This window comes from Anabas testudineus, chromosome 13, assembly GCF_900324465.2.
Source record: "Anabas testudineus chromosome 13, fAnaTes1.2, whole genome shotgun sequence".
NCBI lineage: Eukaryota > Metazoa > Chordata > Actinopteri > Anabantiformes > Anabantidae > Anabas > Anabas testudineus.
Window position 1 is genome coordinate 21,255,198 of NC_046622.1, and position 24,078 is coordinate 21,279,275.

The 24,078-nt window shown below is 40.6% G+C and overlaps 1 protein-coding gene across 2 annotated transcripts in view; it reads right to left on the reverse strand.

Annotated features, from left to right (window-relative positions):
- cadm1b (cell adhesion molecule 1b) overlaps nucleotides 1-24,078 on the reverse strand; it is a 132,430-nt gene that overhangs the window by 25,638 nt on the left and 82,714 nt on the right. Inside the window, exons 2-5 of one of the 2 annotated variants that reach the window (XM_026341372.1) lie at nucleotides 14,411-14,431; nucleotides 8,799-8,945; nucleotides 4,116-4,268; nucleotides 2,503-2,640 (exon numbers count right to left, since the gene is read on the reverse strand). In XM_026341372.1, the coding sequence (XP_026197157.1) occupies nucleotides 2,503-2,640; nucleotides 4,116-4,268; nucleotides 8,799-8,945; nucleotides 14,411-14,431 (459 nt within the window). The remainder of the gene's footprint in view (nucleotides 1-2,502; nucleotides 2,641-4,115; nucleotides 4,269-8,798; nucleotides 8,946-14,410; nucleotides 14,432-24,078) is intronic. The other variant, XM_026341381.1, reaches the window with a different exon arrangement.

Below are 24,078 nucleotides of genomic sequence, written 5' to 3' on the forward strand. Positions count from 1 at the left end.
CATAGCCTCTTTTCAGGGTGACATTTTCTTTCAGTCAGTTTCTAACCCGAGACTTCTGCCTGCACAGCAGCCACTGATCAAGCTGTTTGAGCGCTGCTTCAACAGTAAAGCAGCACTGGTATTACTGTTAGCAAGTTAAAATGACTGTGTAACATAACACAAATGCTTAACTTGCTAAATTATTAGATAATACAGTATCTGTATCATCAGAATTTCTATTATGAGTGGTTAATGTGAGTGTGATTTCAAACCTGAGTAATGCAGTAATGCAGTATCTGTTAGTAACAAGGCACCTTTTAGAAAACAAATTACTGGGGTTTATTAATACATTGCTTAGTAAAAAAAAAAGATCACTGGAGGTAGAATAAAACATTAACAGAATACATTTTCAGGTGGCTAGGTTGTAGAAAATCTTGATGAATTTGAAAGTTAGTAACAAGAAAGATTTCCCACAACTGGAAAACCAGCAAAAATGTTTCATTGGCTTATAAAGTGGAGCCATTATACATTACCAATATGAATTTGATCACTGATTGATTAAAAAGCTCTTATAGTTTTATAAAATATTAGAAAATGATGCATATAACATAATAGATTGTCTGCAGATTGGCTTTGTGTAACATAGCTTTTCATCAAACTTCCTCAGATGTCAGAAAGTTTTATTCACTAAAGAAGCATCAACTTCTCTTCTTAAAAAGTAAATAAGTAAAAAGTGTGGATTATTAATGTTAATTAGAACATTTTAGAATATCACATAGCATTATATAGTAAGAGGAGATCTTTACGTGTTCACTTCTTACCCAGCTGTATTGCTGCTCTAATCCAAAATCTTTCAAAGTTGAATTGCAACTTTAAAGGGCTTTTTCTTTCTTTTCTTGTTTTTTTTTTTTACAATAAAAAAATACATAACAATTAGCATGAACAACAATTACATTTCAAGCTGTTTTCCACCCAATCAACCCAGAATATTTCTTACTGAATTTTAGAAAATACTAAATCTGCAAACTGTTCAAAATTCTGATTAAATCTCCTGCATGCTGTCACACATGATCACATACAACAGTTTAAAAACACATAATTTAGATGCAGCTGTCCGATGGAACAAATCTCCTCCTGTACTTCAGCAGCAGTAGCAGCTGAGCGCCCGGCTCCACCACATTTAAATTATACTGCAGCTGTCATTTATGCTAACAAGCATTTTGCCACCTTGTGTGTTGAGTCTCTCTCAGGCCGGAGACCATCAGTCCCGTACCTGCCAGCATGATAAATGCTTGCAAAACCAATTCAGCCAATTTGAAATTGTGTTTAAATTAGCCAGCAGATTTCTTTCTTGCCATTACCCCTGTCTTGCCTGCACTCAGACGTAAGACAAACATGATCAGACAGATTCTATAAAACCAGTGTGATGTGTGCCTTTTAATCTCAATATGTGCAGGAGCTAATGAATTGTTTAGCACGTCCATAATGAGTAGTGATTTGTGTTTCCTGGGGTACAGGAGGACGTGACTCTCTGGCTCTCTTTATGTTTCCACTGCCACTATGGATTAGCCCTGCTCAGCGTGTCAGTGGCATTTCGCTGATCTAACCATCCTGTTGTCTCGCCTTCCCCTACACAACACTCGACAACTCATAAACAGAAATTGACTTCGACTCCTGTAGGGAACACTGGAGGCACAGATGGCATTTAGCTTCAGATTCGCTCTTGTCTAAATATTTCATCTCTCAACAAGCCAAATGAATCCTCTCCATTCTAATACATATATAATTTGACAACAAGCCCAGAGATATCCACTCTGTGTAAATATGATATGACTAAAATTAATATCTCCCCTTGCTGTACAATAAGTGTGTAATGAATAATTGATGACCCCTAATCATAACTGAGAGGTAATAAGGATTTTTCACCACCCCAGATTATATACCCCTCTCTGCAACAGCCTGCAGTCGGCTGAAGGCAAGGAAATGAAGATGAAATGTGCACGCATGAGTTCATAACCATGTTTACCATGTATAGATGATTTAAAGTAAATACAAAAGATTTAGAGTCGTCAAGTTTTAAAAACACAGCAGCTCTTTGGTCACAGTAAATTAAATGTTGATGATAAATATCCAATCTAAACAAGAATCTTCTAAATTAAACTTACAGTATGAAAGTAGCTTAAAGGCAAATGGTTTGTAAGATTTATGAGTAACATAACATGAGCTTGGATTGCAGCTGTGGATGCATGGTTTGATCATCACATACTTCAGCTGAGCAAACAAGTTCAGGCTCATGGACACACGAGTTTGTAAAAAAGCAGTTAAAGAGTTCACTGTCCCACTCTATGTGCCAGGCATGATTAGCTTGTCAGTCAATATAATCAGTAAAACACACATTCATATTTTTTAGGAAAACTACATTTTGTTCGCAGAGGAAGAGCCCCCACTGACGAGGACTTGTACTGAAAGTGGACAGGCATGGAGCATGTGAAGCAAACAGAGGGAGGCTGTTATTCCACTGACCTGTCAGTTCTTCCTCCCCTTTCATCCATCTGATGGACGCAGCTGGCTTGCTGCCCATGGCTGTGCAGGTGAGCTCCGTCTCATTCCCCTCGCTGACCACATCGTCGCGACTCTCGATGATTGGGCTGCCTGGTGGGACTGAGCCACAGCAACGATAATGATGAGAAAGACCCCAGCGTGGCACCATTTATGCACAAAAACAGTTGGTAACACTTAAAAATAAGGCCTGTTTCTCACCATCAAATCACTATTAGATTGTGTCATTAGTAAATACGTCTGTCCAATTGGCACCTGCTGAATGTTTCTGAAAAGATGTGTCTGAGACATAAACAAAGACTACTGTCTCATGCAGCTTACAAACACTTGGATTACAAATAAATTAATATCTCTATGAGAACAGGCATGGTTCTGCTTCATGTGATTGTACCTTGGGACTAGAGTTCCCTAGAGTATGTCATATATTTATCAAAGTTAGATTTTTTTTGTGGGAGTCTAGAAAACAGAATTACTGTTTAATTCTCAGCTGCTTCCACTAAGTGCTCCCCTTTACATTGTCATGTGATACATTCATCTATCTATCTGTCACATAGAGCCAATCCCAGTCAACCCTGGGTGAGAATGAGAATCCCTGTTTTTAATGTTATGACGATCCATCTAATTGTTTATTTTACTCAGAAGTATAAATGTCACATGGGGGTGCTGGAGGAAAAGTGGCCTGGATCAGTAGGACTCATCCTCTGGGGACCGCGACTAGCTGCACAAAGCCTTTAGTGGACAAACTCACAGAGCACTAATCACACAAACTCATAGTCACTTAATCATTTTTTATAGGTGAGCCAAAAGAATTTATGATACATCTATTTTTTCAAGCATGAAATGATCATTAGTCATGCATTGGTTATGCATGTGTTTCCTACCCTTATTATAAAATCTTACCCAGAATGCCAAAGTTACATAAGCATATGTAATTACAATCTATGGTTATGTGGGTGTAAAATCTACACAAAACAGGATAAAGTACAATTGTCCCTCATCTCTTGCATTAATCATCACAGCAAACTTGCTGAACTCCAGTTACTTGAAAGCAAAAGAAGTCAGCAGGGTGTTTATTTCAAGGACTCTTCAATGCAACCCTTGGTTCAGAAATACTGCAGCTAGGTTTCAATTGTACAACTAGAGTAATTACTTTAAAGTGCTTTTAATTCCTTTCAATCCCCCAGGATGTCTGCATGTATAATAAAGCTTAACTAGAGTAATTTCACTCCAAAGCATCAAAGTGTGGCACAGCTGACTCTCAATAGGGAATCGTTTGGAGCAGCCAAGTCAACATTCACCGAGATTCACAGAGTCAACACAGCTGCCAAAACCAACGCGGTCTGAGCCATCAGTTTCAGCATCTGCTCCTTTTCGTTATGCTGTTGAGCACTGCAAGAGCCTAATTGGCTGACATTTTGTTTCAGTTGCTAAAGATAACAGGATCAAAGATTACTATTATTTTATATTCACTATGTATAACGAAGTGAAATACAATAAAAGAGTGTGTATGTGTGTGTGTGGGCAGGGGTGTGATATGTGTGTGTTTGTGAGGTTCACACATGCACCCTCACACCTACCCAGGACAGTGATGTCTGCGTAGGCTTCCTGAGGAGGATCTGTGTAGAGCTGGCACACATAGCGTCCCTCATCGGAGAGTGACACATTGGACAGAGACACCCGGAGTTCGTTGTCAGAGAAATTCACCAGCTGGAACCGGCTGTCCTTCAGAGCTGTGGGGATACATGTGAGACAGAGACAGTGAGGGTACAGAGTACAGGGACATAAACGTGAGACATGGAGTGAGAAGGAAGAGGGAAAGAAGAAAATGGGAAGTGGAGACAGGTGAGAATGAGAGCAGGGGACGGTAGAAGACAGATGGGAAGCTAGGAGAGAATGAGGCCGAGATTTGCAGGGGAGGGAGTAAGAGAGTGCTGCCCTTTGGTGGGCTCTCTCCTTAATTGAGTAAAAGAAAAGTGAGTTTCAAAATGATTCATACAAGTTGATTTATAAAGTAGCTTTACAGTCCACAGAGCACTCGCAAAGACAGGAAAGTGTGAAGAGTGCTCATGAGGACTCCTAACAAGCTAGGAACTCTTAAAATGGGCTGCTGCTGGTCATGGATGGATGGATCAAACTCATATATTCCAGAAAAAGAGGAGGCATTCAAACATACATAATGAATTAAATCACAGCACAGAGGTAGAGAGGCTTGGATGCCTTAAAGTCTAAATCAGAAGTAGCCAGGAATCTGTATACTAATGCCAGTATAGATTGGCTAAACTTTCCTTTAATGCCATCAAACTAGGTTAGCCAGCTCTCTCACAGTTTTTATTCTGTTTTTATTTGGGTCAGCCCTTGTCCCTGAGCACTCCTTTACATAAACAGCTTTGGTGGATTTGATTGGGAGCCCTTTTGATGTTTTGACCTGCCTTCTTTATCAAGTCCTCTCTGCATCTGTCGAGCTAACGAACTCCGTTCAGCCCCTGTTTAAAGAGCAGGGAGTTTGTTATTCCCGTCAGGCTTTACACTTAGCATCACGATCATTACCCAAGGTCTCAGGGCAGTGTCAACATGAAACCTCATCCCCCGGTATAATTTGAGAGCTCTTTGGAAGTCTCTCCTCAAAGGGAAACAATGACACTGATGCACTTTGAGAGTGGAAGCACCTGCTAGGGAGGGAAACCCTTCACATCTGAGATGCAGAAGGTAGTTTACACAAAGCAGTTTCATAATCGTCTGACTGCTTACATAAGAGAATGGTAGAGGCAGAGGATGTAATCCTCTAACCTAATGTTTAGGCATGTTTTCACCAAAATATGTCTGCATATTAAAGTGATAAGTTATTTCATTAGCTGCTTAAAAAAGTGCATCCAGCTTTTTTGTTCGTCAGACCACAGGTCCAAAACAGAAAGGCATCCAGTTTATTCTACCTTAAGCCAGTGAACTTTTAAATTACAGGATCATTAATATATTTATATGGGCAATTTCTGTATACTGGTTTTGCTTTATAATGATTGTCAGTTGAAAAAAAAGGGATTTCACATGTTTGCATGCATTGAAAAGTATACTGTAAATATGAATATCTTACATAAACTAGTTTACTTAGATATTAACATATGGCCCTCTTACTTGTTTTTATCAAGTTAGAGTTAATGGCAATTGCAATGGCAAAAACAACTTTGAAAAAGCCACTACACCAGGAGGAGGCAGAAGTGCACTAAACTACACCTACTTTACGCAATTTGGACTCTGCTCCTCACTGACCCAATGCAGCTGAAAAGCCAAGACCATTAATCTTTTTATCCTTACCTGCTGGTAACTGCCATGGAAAAAGTGTGATGCTGCCAGTAAAAGTATATTTCATGTTCATTCAGTGCCTTGAAAGCATATTTTAACCATGTGGGGGTATATCAATGAAACAGAAATTCTGAAGCATTCATATAGCTGTTATTTGGTGTTTTAATCCATGGTTTGCATAAACTGAACATTTCTAAATTGTAAAAAAATAAATGTATTCGGAACATAGATAGTATAGTTCACTTGAAAAGATTTAGTTTGAAACAATCATTCTGAGTAGCTTATACCAAGTCAAGAGTACAGTACAGCTAAAGTATTTTATCTATTCTGCAGCATTTTGGTTATTTTACCTCAAATGTAAACATACAACACTAAACAAGCATTAGTTTAGCAATCTCTATTCCCTTCTGTGTTCCTTTCCTTTTTTAAAGTTGTTTGGCTTGCATGCTTGTTTTAGGTTAACTAGTGTAGGTGCATGGAATATAGAACATTTAAATTAAACTGTGGTGGTTAATTAAATCCTGTTAAACAACCCTGCACTGTCTTTCTGAGGTAGGTTAGTTTAGATTTTCTCTCCAAATTTCAACTTTGATCCTTACTTATTTAACCATCATTCTCATCCTGTTGAGTAATAATGAAGATTTTAAATGAACCTTTCAGGGGCTCTTTGACCTACAGGAAATGAGAATATGATGATGTTGTTTGGTTTGGTTTAGATTTTTCTTTAAACCTTAAACCTTTGTAACATCATGTCAGAAAAGTCCAGAGGAAAGATGTTGTGAATAAATAACGGTGTGATATTGCGTCACCATCCACAGAGGTCCACCTTCACTGATAAAAGCTCATTTTTCCCATTTCAGATGACAACTATGCCAAATTGCATGTCATTTTGCATATATCTAGCTGAATAAATGGCTCATCCCAACGAGCCCCGCTCAGCCTCTATACCTTTGACATAATTCATCTTTATTTGCTGCAAAAGAAATTTGTTTATTTGGCCTTCACTGGTACTGTAACGCTGTTATCATTATGGTATTTGTGTGCATCTGTTTCTATGGCTGCCGCTTCGCCTGTGTCTGCTGTTCTTGTAGCTCCTGGTGTGTCTCTGTGTCACTGCTGTTTACTTTCTTGTATACAAAGATCTGCTACTGTGTCGAGCGGCCCCGTTGACAGTTAACAATGCCACTGGCTGAGGGGGGTCCCCACAGAACCAGCGGTCCTTTAGGAACTGAGCCTAGAATAGCACTTCCATGGGGTTCGCTACACCCCATTATGAGGAAAACAAAGACACAGCAGCAGCAGCAGCTTTAGAAATCCACCATATATTCAGATCTAATTGCAGATGAAGAAAAAGGTTTGTGTTTTGTTATTGACAATGGCACCGGATTGACTTAGGCAGACAAAGTGACGTGCTTACAGGCCCACACGGAGCAGCTCAATAAAGAATGAACAGTCAGATGTTGTTTTACCTTTGTGGAAAGATTTCTTTAATAGTACAGAGCTAATATTGACTGTCACCCCGGTGTAGGAAGTAATTATTATTTGTTGCTTTTCTAAAGTAAAATATATCCCCAATTTTTCCCCACTACTTGGTGTCAGATTTATTATTTTTAAGATGTAGTGCACAGCATGACCCGTGCTTTTCATCATCTCTGCCATATTCTCAGGCAGCTTTGGGTATTTTGTACAAATATGACGAAAATGTGTACTCAAACTCCCCTGATGCTCTTCGCGAGTGAGAAAATAGAACACACGCCTCGCTACCTAGACTTGTGAAATAACAGCTGGGATGCAATATAGACTGAAATGAAGGGTAAGTCTCGTTCACCTTGAATCTTGGCTCAGATCCCAGATACAAACAAGTAAAAAAGCTGAGGCAAAAACTTGGTTCAAAGTAGAAGTAGCCCATATGCTCATGCATAATCATAATGTTCAATATCCTAATCTAAGAGATTATCGTAAAATCTAACAGTGACAAGGACACAAAAGTATTCCCATTATGGTAGAACAGTGAATTATCTCATATTAATCTTGCTGCATTCTGAGCTTAATGACTTGTGCAAAAGAGCCAAAAAGTCAAGGACAGATGGAATAAGGTTTGCACAGGAAAATCAAGGCGAAAACTGGAGCCGATTTCATAGCGATATCTGACACCATCTTTGTAAAGTCAAACCTGGGAGAGTTCTTCAGTAGAGGATGCCCTGAAGTTTAACACTTACACAAAGACAAACACTCAGGGGCAAAAAAACATGTTGTAACAGCTCGTTTTTGGCAAAACAATCTCACAAATATAGTGAAAGATAAATGTAGACAGGCACACAGATGTAAGAAATGTCATTTCCTCTGGGTTTTTTTTTCCTGAGAATAGTAAAATTTACATTACTGAAAATTTCATTATCTGAATGACAGTGTCTGTGTGTACTGACTTGTTTAGCTAATGTTCTTTTCTTACCTAATACATTAGTATAACAAGCTGGTATTTCCATCATCTCCCTTATAATTAGTGCCAAATCGAAGAGATCCTTCTTGACAAGCTCATTTTAAAGAAGAAGAAGAGAATTCTGAAAGAAGTTTTTTAGGGAATTACATGGATTTTACAAAAGCACAGACATGAATTACTGAGCAGATAGCTTTCATATATCTCTAAATTTTTCAGTAGAGGGAAAAAAGAACTTATGTGAAAGGCCAAATCTATGAAAACAAGATCACAATTTAAAAAAACAAAACAAAAAAACAAAAACATGATAAAAAAGATTTCCCTAACTCCTGACAGAAATATGCTTGGCATGAAAAAGGAAGCCAGATACTCGTGACTGCAGAATAATTTGATTTCAGTTATAGACAACTGTCAAAGTGCGATAGTTTGTGATGGAAAAACAGATTTCTCAAAGGACATTTTCAGCCACCTTGCTGCAAGTTTCAGACATCATTGCTCACATTTCGTCGGAGGCACCCACACTTACGTCTAACGTCTTTGAAGTAGATGGTCTGTCTGTTTGGGTTGAGCAGCTGGATGACAGAATCGTCGTTGTTCTTCACTCTGCAGCTGATGGTGGCTGTTTCCCCTTCGATCACCGACACATTGTCAGTCGCCAGATTCTGACCTTCGACTTCACAAAACATAGAAAAAAACAATGCAGGTAAGAGACATCTGAAATAGGATACAACCATCCCTGACTGGATCTTTATAGGCTATCAAATATTTAAATTTCTCACTGCACCAGCAGCATTTCAACACATGCACAGTGTAAAGATATGCGAACAGGCCATGTAGATTGTCTGTTTGCAGCCGTGTCTAATCCTTTTAATATAAGAGCTATGTGCAGTGTTTGTCACTATTGATCTCCCCCTGCTCAGAGTGGGCCCTGTGAGCCAGTGCCAGATGGGCTGTAAGCTCTGCTGCCCACGAAGGTAGTGAGATAGGAGAGGGTAGGAAGGAAAAGAAACAAAGGAAGAGTGTAAGACAGTGGCAAGTAGTACATATAGGCGCGGTGGAGGAGGGGAGGAAGAAAGGGGGAGTTAAACAGAGAGGAGAGAGAGTGAGAGATGAGCCGCGCTGGATGCTGTTTATGGTTAAGCTTTATCAGAGCCCTCCATCTGAGGTTCCATGTGACCAGTGTGTGCTCAGTGCTCCTGTTCTGTATCTCTAGGAATAAAAGTGCTGTAAGCATCTGAGTCACTCTCTGTACCCTCGCATTGTAGCCACAGACAGGCCCTGGACCTTGTCATCGTAACTTACACCTCACGCCAAAACCCCCAACACAAAAAGCCTGGCTTTGTTTCCCCTCCCGTCTGCCCGGAGAAAGAGGAAGAGAATCAAAAGTCACCTTGTGCTATATTTATCTGGCAGGAGACAAAAAAAAAAGAGTAAGGAGAATGGAGAATATGTTTTAATGCCTCGGATTCACACCAGCGTACGAACAACGCTCTCAGCCACAGCCCCAAGAAAACATCAAAAGCACATTTGCATGCCCGAGTTGTCAGACACCTCTATTGCTTTCTGACATTTACAAAGTGGAGGGAAAAAAAGCGCTGCATTTTCAGATAGTGATAATAGGAATAGACAGCCAAACTAACATGATTCAAAATGAACTCTGTGAATGCAGCAAGCAATAAGAAATTAACCTCCTGTGGAGAAAAGCTCCTCAGACCTGTCTGATGCAATGAACTACCCATTTCATTCCACTCTGCTGCCAGGGCTCAGGCTTAGCACAAAAGGCAGGTAATGGATAAAACAGAAAGTACACACCGCAGTCCATTAAAGGTCTATAGTTTAGATCCAAGATACGTTTAATGCGCATGTTAATGTGCATGAACATAATGTTCTAAAATATTAGTAAATAGTAAAAAAGGATGGAGGCATTAACCAAATTAAGCAGGTCAACACAAGGTGATGGTTCAGTGTTTACTGCAGATCTCCTATTAGCCACTAGGGGCAGACAGAGCAACAGTTAATGAGTGTGTAACTGATGGAGTATATAAATCAAGGCACAATTTTTATTTTGACAGTTTTGTTATTCGTCAGGCTGGTGGTGTAGACGAATTGTCTGGATATGTAATAATAGGCTTTTTATCTTATCTACCTCCTCCGCTGAAAATGTCAATCTGTCTCCCAAACTTAATGTTTTTTTTATTTTTTTATTCATGTTGATTTACTGTTGCAACAGTAACGGGAGCACATGCAGCAGATCTTAACAGGTAAATGGGTGATAAAAGGTTTACAGCAAGCAGCTGGTTAGCCTGGGTGACTTTTCAACTTGCTTTTGTCAGTTTTTGCCAAAAACAGAGAGACATTTATTAGAGGGAAGGCGAAGGGAGGTTTAACACCATTCATACCCAGTACTACTACTGTATATGTAAAAAAAAAAACAGACTGGATCTACAGGAAGTTAAAACTCACTGAAAATGTGATTGTCATACAGTGTACAGACATCAAAGTTGATGCTGGATGCAAGTTGATTTGGTCCATGTCGCACAGCATGGCTGCAGTAAACCTTTACCTTTAATGCGTTCAAATACATCAGTCCTGCAACAAATCTTCCCTTTATGACAATTCTAATGTTCTATTAGATCAGTTTTTGTCTGATGTGTTTCAGCATTGTAATATGTTATACCGACAAGTCTTTCTTTTATTTCCTCCTAATCAAATCAGTGAGAGCAAGCTAACGTTCAACTGCACCACAAACTACAGCCTCCAAAGTGACCATGCATTTGAATGAACCCTTTTCTAAAACACTTATACTCATTATAACCTTCCAGACAGGAGGATTTATTGCAGGACTGTTGTATTAAGCTTGGTGCACCCATTAAACTATATCAACAAGTGTATTTTCCATCACTGGCATCAAACTTTGCCAGTTGATATAAATCTTGAGGGGCAGAATCATGCATAACTCTGGGTTGGTTATGATGAGCTGTTTACTTCATAATCAGTTTGTTGTTCTTTTGAGGCTTCACAGGAAGTGAGATAGACAGAAGACAGACTGTGCCAAGTTGTTAATGCACAAACTGTTGTTTCCCATCTAAGTAAAAAAAAAAAAAAGTTAAGTGAGAGATAATGGTGAGCATCAAATGAAAATAATCGTCATGTCGAGAGCTGAAATGTGTAAGTTTGTAATGACATCAAGTGTGCCGGAACTTCTCTGTACACGCCGCAGAAGATGAGGGGAAAGTGATGTGAAGTGTTTTGATGTCTATTTTATTTCATCGCTGTAAAAGTAATATATTTGGCAGTCAAAACACCAACATAGAGCAGCCTCAAAGCAAGGTTATTCTGCTCCCAATCTGTTGGACTGAGAGAAAGGGAATGCAACAGATAAATTCTCCATAAGGTTTAGCAGCCCCAAGCAAGGTTGGTCCCCCTCCAATATCCCAGCCTAGGCTCATCTCCAATTCAAAACACACATAAATAACGTCGCTGTGATTAGCAATCCCATCAAAGTGAAAACAGGCCACTTTGTGGAACATGGAGAGTTTTCGCAATTGGAGTAAACATTTTCAATTGCCTCGGCATCCTGGTCATGATTGGGTGCAAATGAGGAGAGGCAGTCATTAATTCTGGGTGGTGGGTGGGGATGGAGGGGGAGTGGACAGAGGCATGGCACAGATGACTGGCTGATAAATTCACACTCATTCCAGCAGCTGTCTGGAAGAGTAAAGTGCCTGTATCTCTACACATGGCTGCCCTCCTGTTCCTGCATCACAACATACTGAATGAAACAGTCAGAGGGAAATACAGACCTTCAAAAGTCTGCCCGCTCTCTGAGGGGATGTACAATCTGGCACCAAGTGTCTGGCATCATCAGCTATACTCAAAATGCAAAACAGCACCAATCCCGACCAATTTTAACAAAAGTTGACGAAATCAGGAAATATTAGCAGCCCGGCTCCTCCATCAGAAGTTGAGAGACAGGCACCTTTGAATCAAGTTGGCTCTGCCTTTGAACTTTTCTCTCTTGTTTTCACATCAAAAGACATGAAAGGGGCAGCAGAAAAAGCAGGACAGCCAGCCCACAATTCCTCTCCCTTGAGTCACCGCTGTCTGCCGCAGTCGTGTCCTTTCAAGGAACAACCAGGACCATAGACAGTCATTAACAATAAAAGTTTCTCCCTCTCCTCCTCTGATGCTGCCTTTTCACTGCGGTGTGTCTTTATCCCGCTCAGTCATTAAACCCTGATCCTCATGATGAAACGCTGTTTTAAGGATGTTCACCAGTAAGAAGGCTTCTGTCTCAGGGTATAATTAGCACCATGCTATTTCTCCTAGACCCTTTGCATGGGAAGGGTTCAGAAATTTCATACTCACTAATTTGGTCATCTTTTTTTTTTTTTTTTAAGCCAACGATAAGCTCTGTTAGAAGCTTTGTGTAACCGTCAGTGTAATGATGCTACAACACGACTAGAAAGTAAGGGCTTACAACCTGAGAAAAAACACCTTCTCATCTTTTACCAATCAAAACATGGCAGAGTACTGTTTTTCTGATAACTGTGATATCTGAATTTATATAGGCTACTACTATCATTGGATAACACTCTACAGGTTGGTGTAGATGGTGTCCAAAAATATTTTTTTAGTAACTTAGTGGGCCTTTATTAATGGCTTAACAGCATTTTTAATAACTTTATTACCAAGCAGAAAGAAAGGATAAGGGGATTTTTCACAACCTGGCAACCCAAAGCGCTGCTCTTCCTGTTGACTCACTGCATTAACCCCATTAAAGGTTTTATGTCATTACATTAGAAACACTCAACCTCAAATTTGTCAGGCACACAAAATTGTAGTTGTTAAATTTCTAAAGTAATAAAGTAAAAACATTTTAGGGGAGTGCCTAAAAGTCTTGCAGAAATCACAGTTACAGTTTTTTGGCATTAGTGGCTGGAGGAGAAAGATGGAGTCATTAGATTATTATTATTAGAAAGAGGTAATAACTAATGTGTTTTCTTACTGCATGCCCTTTGGGAGAATAACAGCTAACACCACATGCTTACTTTTGCTAATTCACAGCAACTGCACGTCACGGTAAAAAGAAAATGCCATGAAGAGGTGAAGGGTTAGTGAAGTGCTAGTCTAGCAGCTAATGTTAGACACGGAAAAAGGAGACAGTCGCACACTCGACTCCTGTTTCTGTGTAAGAATATAAATGTGCTGAGAGAACAGTTAGCTCACACTGCGTAGTGCTAAGAAGCACGCTAATTGTTAGCATGCTAGCACACTAAACTGAGATGCAAACATTTTATCCACTAAATGTCAGCACTTTGACATTGTGAGCCTACTGATAACCAATTTAGAAATAACTACTGTTCCCCACATTAGTAAAAACTAATAATAATAATAAAAAACTTAATTAAGCAGAGGTAAAAATCAATTTCACGTTGGTACAAAATTGTAATGTGACTAATGTAAATGTGCTTTACATCTTTATAATGAGATTTTATTATTATTATTATTTAAAATCAAAACTTTATGATTATTTATCGACCAATCTCAAGTGGTCACTGAGTGATCTGTAAATCTTCTGAACAGATGACTGGCACAGTTCACAGTGCTAATTAGCAACATTAGCATGCTAACACGCTAAGCTAAAGAAATTAACGTGGTATTTGTGCACTAACTTCTGCATGTATGGTAACATGAGTTCAAAACCCTCCTGTGCCTCACTACTGCTAGCATGAGTATGTGTAATGTTATCTCTACCTTCTCTATTAAAACTAGTAAAGCTAAATCTGCATTGCTCTCAGTGGCTTAGCAATGTCCTTCAATTCTTGAGATGAAAAGATACTGAAATTAGGGAGTAGCAACATGTCAAAATCCAACCTAAACAAGTAAAGCAGCAACCACATTTGGTCTGTACATATACTGGCAAAATGTTGATCTGAGAATTAAAAAATGAAAACGAGTGGATCGGCATTGTGAGTGCATGTCTGTCTCCTTATTCCTGAAAAGAAAATACCAACATAAGCAGTCATTCATGTAAATATGCACAGATGAACAGACTGCGATGGACAGCCGATCACCACACACAGACACAAGCAAGCACTTCCAAATGAACAGCAGGTAGCACGAAGAAAGAGTTACCTGTCACGGTTTCAGCAGCTCCTGTTGCAGCGCAGGCGAGGACGAGAGCAGGAGAGAGGAAAACAGACAGGCTGTGAGCAGGCAGGATGCAGGAGAGCCATATTCCACTGGTAACAAAAAACTTGATCATAATTTCTAAATAGGGCTGTTGAAATTCATTAAATTCAAGCTCCATATGCTATTTGTGTAATTTTCCACCAATTAAGAGAAATACAAAAGCATTATAATGAGCAATTCATAAAATCCAGTCATTCTGTTTCTCAACAGGTGTGTACAATCCCGACATAATGAGCCATTTTTCTCTCCTCGTTCATTTTCCCTGAGTGTTGTATTAATATGGAGGAGCAGAGGGGAATATGTGCACTTTGTTTTCTCCCCCTCGTGTCCCTGATTGAGATTCCAGCCAGCCCCGCTCTGGAGCAGCCACTGCCTGGAGACGCTCCCCTGGGACCCTCGGTATATCCTGGAGAAGAGAGCACCCATTCGGAACGGTGCCCACCCAAACTGGCATCTCAGAGGGCATGGGAGACTGGCGTGTTCCCAAGTCCCTGCAGCAGTGCTCAGGGCCTGTACCCTCGGGAGAGCTTCCATCATTCATTGTCTGCTATTCATAAACAATCCCCCCACACCCACCCCTTCTTCTCTCTTTCTCTCTCACACACACACCTTCTTCGCTGCCCTGTGCTGCACATCACATCCATATCTACATTTTTATATTTCATACACCATCTTTTATTATATTGACATTTCACACAGACTTTGGGGCTTCTTTACCCTGGCTGTGAGCAATGTGAGCTTCAGTGCCAAGCGTACAGTATGTTGAAGTGACTGCTTGTCTCACTTGTCATTGCCGGCGTAATAAGGGTGTAAGGTATGACACATGTCCTTGTTATACTCCTTTGTGCATTTTCAATGTGTCAGCAATTCCCTCCGGACAAAAAAGTGTGAGTGACAAATCACACACGATGGAAAACAAATTTTGAACACTGTCCAGGAGTCTGCTGTAATACTCACCGGCTTAATCCCCTGCTTCTTTAAAACTTCAAGTGTCAGTCAAAACTTTGTCTTTATTATGTGATACTTCAATATAATGAGACTTCTGGGGCAAATCTGCTTCAGCCAAAAGTGATTTGAACAATAGAAAAAAAAATAAAAAGAGGCCGCAAGTGATAGAGGTTGATAGCCAGACTCAAACTCCAGCTTAAATGAGCACACCGTATGTGTCCCAGTCCAACCAGCCCTCAGGACAGCCCATAATGAGGCTTTTGAGCTGCTTTAATTGCCAGGTAATTATAATGTTGTAGCAACATTATGTAAATGCCTCATTATCATCTTGTATGTGTAGTATATCTGCCCTCATTTTATGTTACTTTGTCAGGAGTGTAACCCAGAAAAATGTATCACGCTGATACCAGGGCATCTCAGTGTTTAATCTTGTCAGCAGAGACCTATATCTAAACGAAGAGACTTGTGATATAGTGTGGTGACACCTTCGCTAACCCTTCAGTATGATCCACTTCCTGCCGGTGGCCTCTGAAGGGGCTATAAATAGCGCCTTGGTGGCGGTGGTGTGCCTGCCGTGCTCCCCTTCTCTCCTCTGTATCTGCAGCACATTAGGTAGAAGTTATGAGGTGCCAGCTCGCCTGTGATTAGATGTCATGGCTGTCGCTCTGCTTAGACAGTGCTGATAGACAGATTTCTGGGGGAAACGCGTGTGATGGCATTCGTGCGAGCGCAGCCGCTGCACCAATCTGTCAATCACACGGGATGAGAGTAGGCAGGCCAACCGTCCTCCAAATAATGTCTGTCCTTGTCTCCTCACCTCTTCCCCTTTTCATCCAAATCTCCTCCTCCGTTTCCACACAATGAGCAACATTACGTACGGAAACAGAAAAGTGGAACGTTCCCCCATCTCCACCTGTGGTGAAGCTACATTTCCCGGTATAAACACTCTCCGTGAGTGTTTGAAAGGATGTATTATTGTGTTGCATTATGTTTTCTATAAGAAGTGAGGCTCTATTGCTCGGCTATTCAGGCATCTATGTCCAACCCATTGCCACCTCAATGAATCCATAATACTCTGCAGTATTTTCCAGTCACTGAGGCAAACTAAGATCTCGGGAGACTGGATGTTAGTGTGGTAAGAGTGGCACATAGCCTCTCTCTCCCTCGATTGCTGCTGCTCACTAAAAGCAGTGGGGTAACACTAATGAGACAACATTTCTTTTGAATACTGGTGTGATGCCTTTGAATTAATGTTCTTCCTTTCAGGTAAAACATTCCCTTGCTTATTTATGCTCATGATCTGCAGCGTGTTACATGTCAACATAATGTGTGATCTCACTGCATAAGAGGACACAACAGAGTTGGATGCGGGAACTGTGCAGTTCCCCATAGAGCTCCACAACGGTTACCTCTTTGAGTGTGTGCGCTGGCTTACTGTGTGGAGCCCGCTGTGGTTTCATTTAATTAGATGGATCAGAGGTGGGCTTCAAACTTTTTCTCTTCGAGAAAATCAGATGGAAAAAGCAAACTCCTGCAGAGTGGACCCAATATACCGGGAGGAGTTTTGAGGTCGGGAGTTTCACAAAAGAAGCCGATCAAAGACTTTCAGCTGACAAAAAAAAAACGCACACTAGTCTTTGTTGTCAGACATAATCATTTCAAATCTAAGTTAAAGAATTCATTTATTATCTATGTATACTGTGTATAAATAACCTTGAATTTGCACATGTCAAATAGCATTGGAGATTTAACAAAAACCATACTAACTGGAGCCTTCAACTATCACTTTGCAGATGTGATGATCGTACTTCAGCTCTTTTATCTTCATTACAAATGGCCAAAACTCCAAACTGCAACCATTAATCAGCTGTTATTGTCGTTCCTAACAGACTGAAGTTTCAAGTGTACACTTGTTTCCTTTGTATTGTATGACAGTTAACTAAGTACTTTGACATCTTGGATGTTTGATCAACAAAACAAGTTGTCTTATTTGTCAACTTCAGCATAAGAAAAGGTAGCGGGCTCTTATATTGCTATTTTCTGACATTTTAGAGAGATAACTAATTATTGTGTCATTTGAAAATGTCCTGTCAAGAAAATGATTATTATATTAATCTCTGATATAAACAATGATTAGTTGCAGCTCCACTCCATGTTCAAGTTAAGTTGAAAGTCCCAGAAAAAGCTAGTAAGTTGCCCTTGAGTTGGGATTAATGTCTAGTCCACAAGAATAAGACCAAAAATTATAATCTAATAAATTGCTTGCCAACTGATCTTAATGGCAACTGCATAAGCTCCACGAATGAAGACAACATGATACAATTAAACGCTCAGGAAAAAGCTAGTAAATGGATCTTTAGTTGGATATATTTTCCAGCACAAAATGAACATCCTTGCTCATCATCTGATACTTGAACTGTAATAGACACAACCTTCGAAACATGTTGGTTATGCTGTAGAAATTGTTTACACAACCTGTCCACGAGATAGCAGAAAACACTCGCCTATAACACTACTGGGGATATTCAGATTAATTCTCCTCAGAGTCGATGCAAACATATTAATCAGGTAGGTTTACAGGAGACGCATGTTCCTGCTGGATGAACTGTAATAAAAAGGAGATTTTGCACATATCCCCACAGAGGTGGATAATTGCTCTGTGTTGATGGGATACGCTTTGTAAATGCACAATCTATGACCTGAATGTTTGTGTTGTACTCATGAGAAGCCAGGAGGACACATGTAGCTGAAGACGGCATTTACATTGGGAGATTAAGGGATAATCCTTCAGAAATGCTGCCAGATAAAAAGCAGATATATTGAATTTGGTGTCCTGTCTCCTCTCGGCAGAGTGCTGTGGGTATCATCAGTGGCACATGAATGTCACTAGATGGATGTTATGAATAAAAGCCTGAAATTAAGATATTTTAGCATCATTAACGTCTGGGAAAACAAAAAAGACGGGGGGCGTAATCTCATTGGTGTACGTTACTGGGTCCTGTCATTCACGGCGCAGATGAAAATGCATCTGCAGCTGACACAAAAAACTGCAAACAGCGACAGGCGCTTTAATGACAACTCTGCACAGCTCAGGTAGTGTTCGTCTCTCACAGTCGTGTCAAGAAAAAAAGAGAGAGAGACAGAGAGAGAGGGAGTGCTAACACATTTCTGATGACTGTAGATGCCAGGCTGCTGTTCCACACAGCCTCACATGACAGACGCCACGCTCTCCGTGATACACAAATAAAACGGCATCAAAAATGCAAACATAAAAGTGAAATGGGGGGAGGAAAGAAAAAAAAAAGACAGTGGTGCTTTACATCACTGTGACACATCTTTGAAAAGGTAATTTTTACATAATGAAACAAGACTATTCCAGCGGGCAGGATGTCTCAAATCAGCTTAACGTGAGGCAGGCAGAGCATCAAAGTAACACACTATTAAGTGATGCTGAATGTGACAAATGCAGTAACTTCACAGGTCAATAAATCAACAGCTAACCGCATTCGCTGGGAGGTACAATGATTTCCTCATTCCTACTAGACACAATCATCCACTCTGTTATGTTAACAAGAACGGTTGACTGAGCATGGACTTTAGTGTGACAGCGTGCTCAACACCCAAAAACCTTGCAGCAGAGATTCCCGCTGAAAGCTGAGGCAAAGCTTAACCTCTGGCAAAGTGACACATAACAGCTCATTCAGATTGTCTATTTCGGGTGACGCTGCATCTTTTAGTTTTTTTCTCCTCAGACACGGCGAAGACTCTTTTCAGCCCCGGTCTCAGTTAAAAAAAAAAAAAAAAGAAGTTGCAACACGACTGCTGCGTTTGTTACCACAGGAGAGCAGCCGCAGCTCTGATTCAGCCCGGATCAAAACGCGCGCAGAATGTTTCGAATCTAAGCCTCCCAACGAGTCTTGGGGGAGGAATTTCTCTTGCTATTCTGGGGACACTGTAATGCCTCACCTAAAGTGTGGTCTCCCGCCAGGAAAACTCACACGAGCAATGTTCACAGAAGCAATGGCGTGTGGACGTGAGGCCGAGCTTTCTAGCCTGTCTGCCAGCGTATGTGCTGACTCATTTTGAATGTGCATGCATGTCCGCACAAGTGTCTCTGTCTCTCTCTCTATGTGTGTGTGTGTGTGTGTGTGTGTGAGGGGTAATTAGGACATTAGGAGAAGCTTCTGACAGGCTTGTCATCGCCACAGTCTGCCCAGTAGAAAGGAGGTGGTCAGAGGGATAAGTGGGGGTCCGGCAGGGTCAAGAGACAGCTGCTGCACCACCACTCACTGTCTGGAAGCTCTCAGAGAATATTAAACCACCGGGGCCTCGGCCAAGACGCTCCCTTATTTATGGAATACACAAAGGCTTTTCACGAGGAGGTAGCAGCTAATTTATGCCACTGTTATAAAAGTGCTATTGTTTTTTCTTTCTTTTTTTTATTTTTGTATCCTGAAACATGAGAACATAAACATAAAAAGACCAAAATAAATGGCTACGGCATTGAGGTAATTGAGGTTATTTTGTAAATCAGTGAATTTAGAACACAATCATCATTGTTGAGCTCACACTTTATTTTTTTTCCATGATGATAAATGTGTGGGGCCTCCCGCCTCCTGTGTATCTGTCTCCAGCAGGGAGAAGCTCTATTATTACAATATGAGACACATTAAATACATCCCCCAAACCTGATGACCTTGATGATGATATACCATTAATTGTATAGACGGATTATTATCATCACAACAATAACACAGCTACTTTCCTGTTCCACTCTCCCCAACACCTGTGCCCATTCTCGGGCTGCCTCTGCTCATACACTCATAATCACATCTATCAGCCCAAAACGTTAACTGCATCCAGGGACCCTAAACACGTCCATTTGTTTGCAGTTGTAATGTCTTTTGTGCGCCTCAATCAGGCACCTGTCAGACACACACCTGCTACCTCAGTGCTAAGAGAAAAGGCAGAGGGAAGGCCTTTTGTTTCCTCACAGAGTTTATAATCAGCACGTTGTTTCCAATCTTCTTCCACCATTTTTCAATTTCCCATTTCCCTTTTCTCAGTCAAATCACTGCTATCAATCAGGTGCGCGTTTGAGAGAGGAGAGAGTGAGAAAGTGTGTGTGTGTGTGTGTGTTAGAGGGAAAGAGGGGGAAGTTCCTTGATGGAACCATCTCCAGCCCTAGGCCTCATTAGTCAGAGACTGCAGGAGGAAATGTGTGTATGTGTGCGTGTGAATGTGAGCAGCGGATGCGTGTGTGTGTGTGCGCGTGTGATAAAAATGAATCCTGGTTGAGTGTGTCTGTCAATATGAGGCCATTTAACATTCCCCATTCCATCCAAATGATGCACAGCGGACATTATGCTCTCTATTTGAGTTCCTCTAAATGGATACTCAACCCAGTAAGTTCTATTATATTTTGCCCTTTCCCTCCACTGTGCTTACTGATATCACGGCAGAAGATGACCTACAACGTCTCAAAAACAATTTCTGTGCAGCCATGACAACGCCTCCTCCCTATCAGCGTGCAGCGCGGCCAAAAAACATCTCAGAAATGAATGCAGTTGACTGATGCGGCAGTCAATACAAATCAAACCATAACAGCTGCATAGGCACAAGACGTATTGATCTCGCGTGACAAGGCGAGCTCGCAGTGCATCGACATCTCTGAAGAGAGTCAACTTAGTCGCTCTGATAGTCCATTTCGCTGAAAACACCGACTGTTACAGCAGAAAAAGGCCCCTGTTAACATTCATGAGGCACAAATTAGACAACAAATGCAAACAGTGAATAAAGGATGAGCAAACACAACAAGTCCGGATTATTGCCAGCGTTGCAATATGCTCGATGTTTTACTGAGTGTATTGATTATGAAAGAGATCTATTTGAAGTGGCCGTACAAAATGGCAACTATAGTAAATTCACAATGGCAGGGTAATATACGGCTTCACTGCTTTCATTTATTCACAGCTTGACATTTCCTCCCTTCCACGGCGTGTGCTCTAACTGTGTGCCAATGGCCACATCATTTAGACTAGACCCGCATGAATATTTAACATTAGTGCCTGGCTCGTAGCTCGCAGAAAATGAATTATTTTTAGTGGGCTTTGCAGAGGCACCATGAAAAACCCTCACAGTGGTGATGAATCGCTGGAGAGTTTATGTTGTATTAAGCAGGCAAAACAAATGGCTATCAATCATTTGAAGCTTTCTATGCTTGCCAGCTATGCATCCCATCCCCCTTTTTCAGAGATTCTGTTGGCTTTCTGAGGGCTCAGCTGCCAGCCTCAGGGGTGTAAAAAAAGGGTCAGCCTTGAGTTCACTGGTGTTTGTTGACAAGCCCTTTCTGGCAGAGGAAGACAGACTTAGGACGTGTTACAGTAAGCAGACTGCAGATTCAGGTAAATGTCAATACATTCCAAATAAAAAATGGCTTAACTCTTCATGCTTTAAAGCAATCTTAGCTATAGTATGTGTGATAATACAGAGACAAGAGGGAGGCGAACGCAGTGAGAAATCACGATTAGTGTCTCATAAAGTGCATAAATTACATTTTGTGTCTCAAGTATAGCTCTAACTTACAATTATTCTCACGGATGATTAACCCAATGAGTATTTTCTTGATTAACTAAGCAATAATTTGTTCTACAAAATAACAGGATTCCAGAAATCCATTCGGGGTCTGTCCGAGCAACCGTCCCAAACACGGATCGAATCAGTTTACAATGATATAAAATGGGGAACAGCAGCATTATCCTCTACAATGAAGGTGCTGCAGTAGATCATCATGTCCACCAACAGCTGAGTTTCACTAACCAAACACACAATGTATCAATATTCTGACAGCGAGGCCTAAAGTGTCACAATGTGACTCGTGCTACATGCCACAAACCAGGCAATGTCAGCATATGACAGGAAACAACTCAGAATACACCAGCGATCTAGCACAATGCTACTGCTCCAGTACAAACTCTACCTGCAGTATCTGCATTCCTTGTTGTCCTCCTTTCTCTCTGACTGCAATTAGTTTCACAATCCCCTTTTGTTTTTACAATGCTTGCGTCAGATGTAGCACTATACCATCCAACGGGGGCTTTTCTGTGCGGTGATGTTCTCCATGTGTATGCGTGGGTTTCCTCCCACAATCCAAAGACTTGCAGTCGGGCTAATTGCTGACTCTAAATTGCCTGGAGGTGTCTCTGTGTGTCTACAGTATATACAGGGTGTCAGACCTGAGATACACTGACGACCTGTCCAAGGTGTACACCACCTTTTGCCCAGTGACAGCTGGGATTGGCTCCAGCAAACCCCTTAAGCCCTGGGTTATTCTTTTAAATTCATCATTAAAATGGAAGGAGCTCAATCAGATACATGTTTAAACAATCTCCCCTCTTCAGTGCTGCTATACCACTGTTGGGAGAGTGAATAAAACATGCTGTCAACGGACATTTTACTCATGATGACGCAACTTATGAAATTAACATACAGCAATTTCCTCATTTAGGAAAAGGTAATCTGGTTGCAGTTACTGTATTTTTTTTACAAAACACATCTGGAGTTTCAAATGTACCATATGTGAGACAGCAATTGCTCTGCAAGACATGTCCACCAATAGCTTATTCACAGCACGGCTGATCAAAACAGGTGACTGAGACCTAAAAATACAATGTGACTATAACTACAAGCTACAGTTACAAACCAACCAGACTATGACATGATATGACAGCGGCAAGCTTGCAAAGTGCTACTGCTGAATAACATTTCATGTAGCCCTCTTTTCCCCCGGCTGCAATCAGCTTCTTAATCTCCACCTCTTCTTTAAAGACATACGAATGAATACGAAACATAACATAAAACACACAGCAATTATTTTATCCTTTCAATATGTATGCAAAACAGCAAACATACACCTCCACTGAAGAGTTAGAACAAGCTGATATGGAAGATATATGATGATTTTTTTATATGAAGAACACTAGGTAAAGGGGGTATTAATAAAAAGTACAGCAACAAAACTAGGTATGTTTAGTTTTGACAGGTGCTTGATCCATATATTTCTATTTTAGTCTAACTGATCATTTTGTTTCCAGGACTGCTGCATTTTTCTGCGCAGAGATGAATAAAAAGAGTGTTTGTTCAATCATGTGTAAGTGGAGGGTTCATACTGACGTTAGGGTGAATCAGAAGATCTTATTTAAATGTCTGTATGTAGAATCTCAGGTGTGAGTCCTGCACATAAATAAAATCTCTTGTACAAATGAAAAAAAAAAAAAACCTTTGCTCATGCTAAATTAACAGGGTAATAGTTTAAACCTTAGAGTGCATAAAGGAGTAGTTCTTATAGATGATTAAATCAGCTCTTCATGCTCCCTCTACCTGCTTTAAGTAGTTTTATTTGATTGGCCACGTAATTACCTTAACATTGGTTAATTGCTAGTTAATTTACCTCTCACTGCAATCATCACATAACCCTCCAGTCTGCCAATCAGCAATTTGAAAATCATGTCACTCAGCTCAAATATACACAAGCGAGTGCCAAACGCCAGCGTGACACACAGAGTTTACAGATTCTCGGATTACTTGACAGTTTCATTAAAACAGATTACTGTGACCCTGAAGTTTTAATCTTCCAGATAAAGTGAAGCTGTTTTTACACCCCT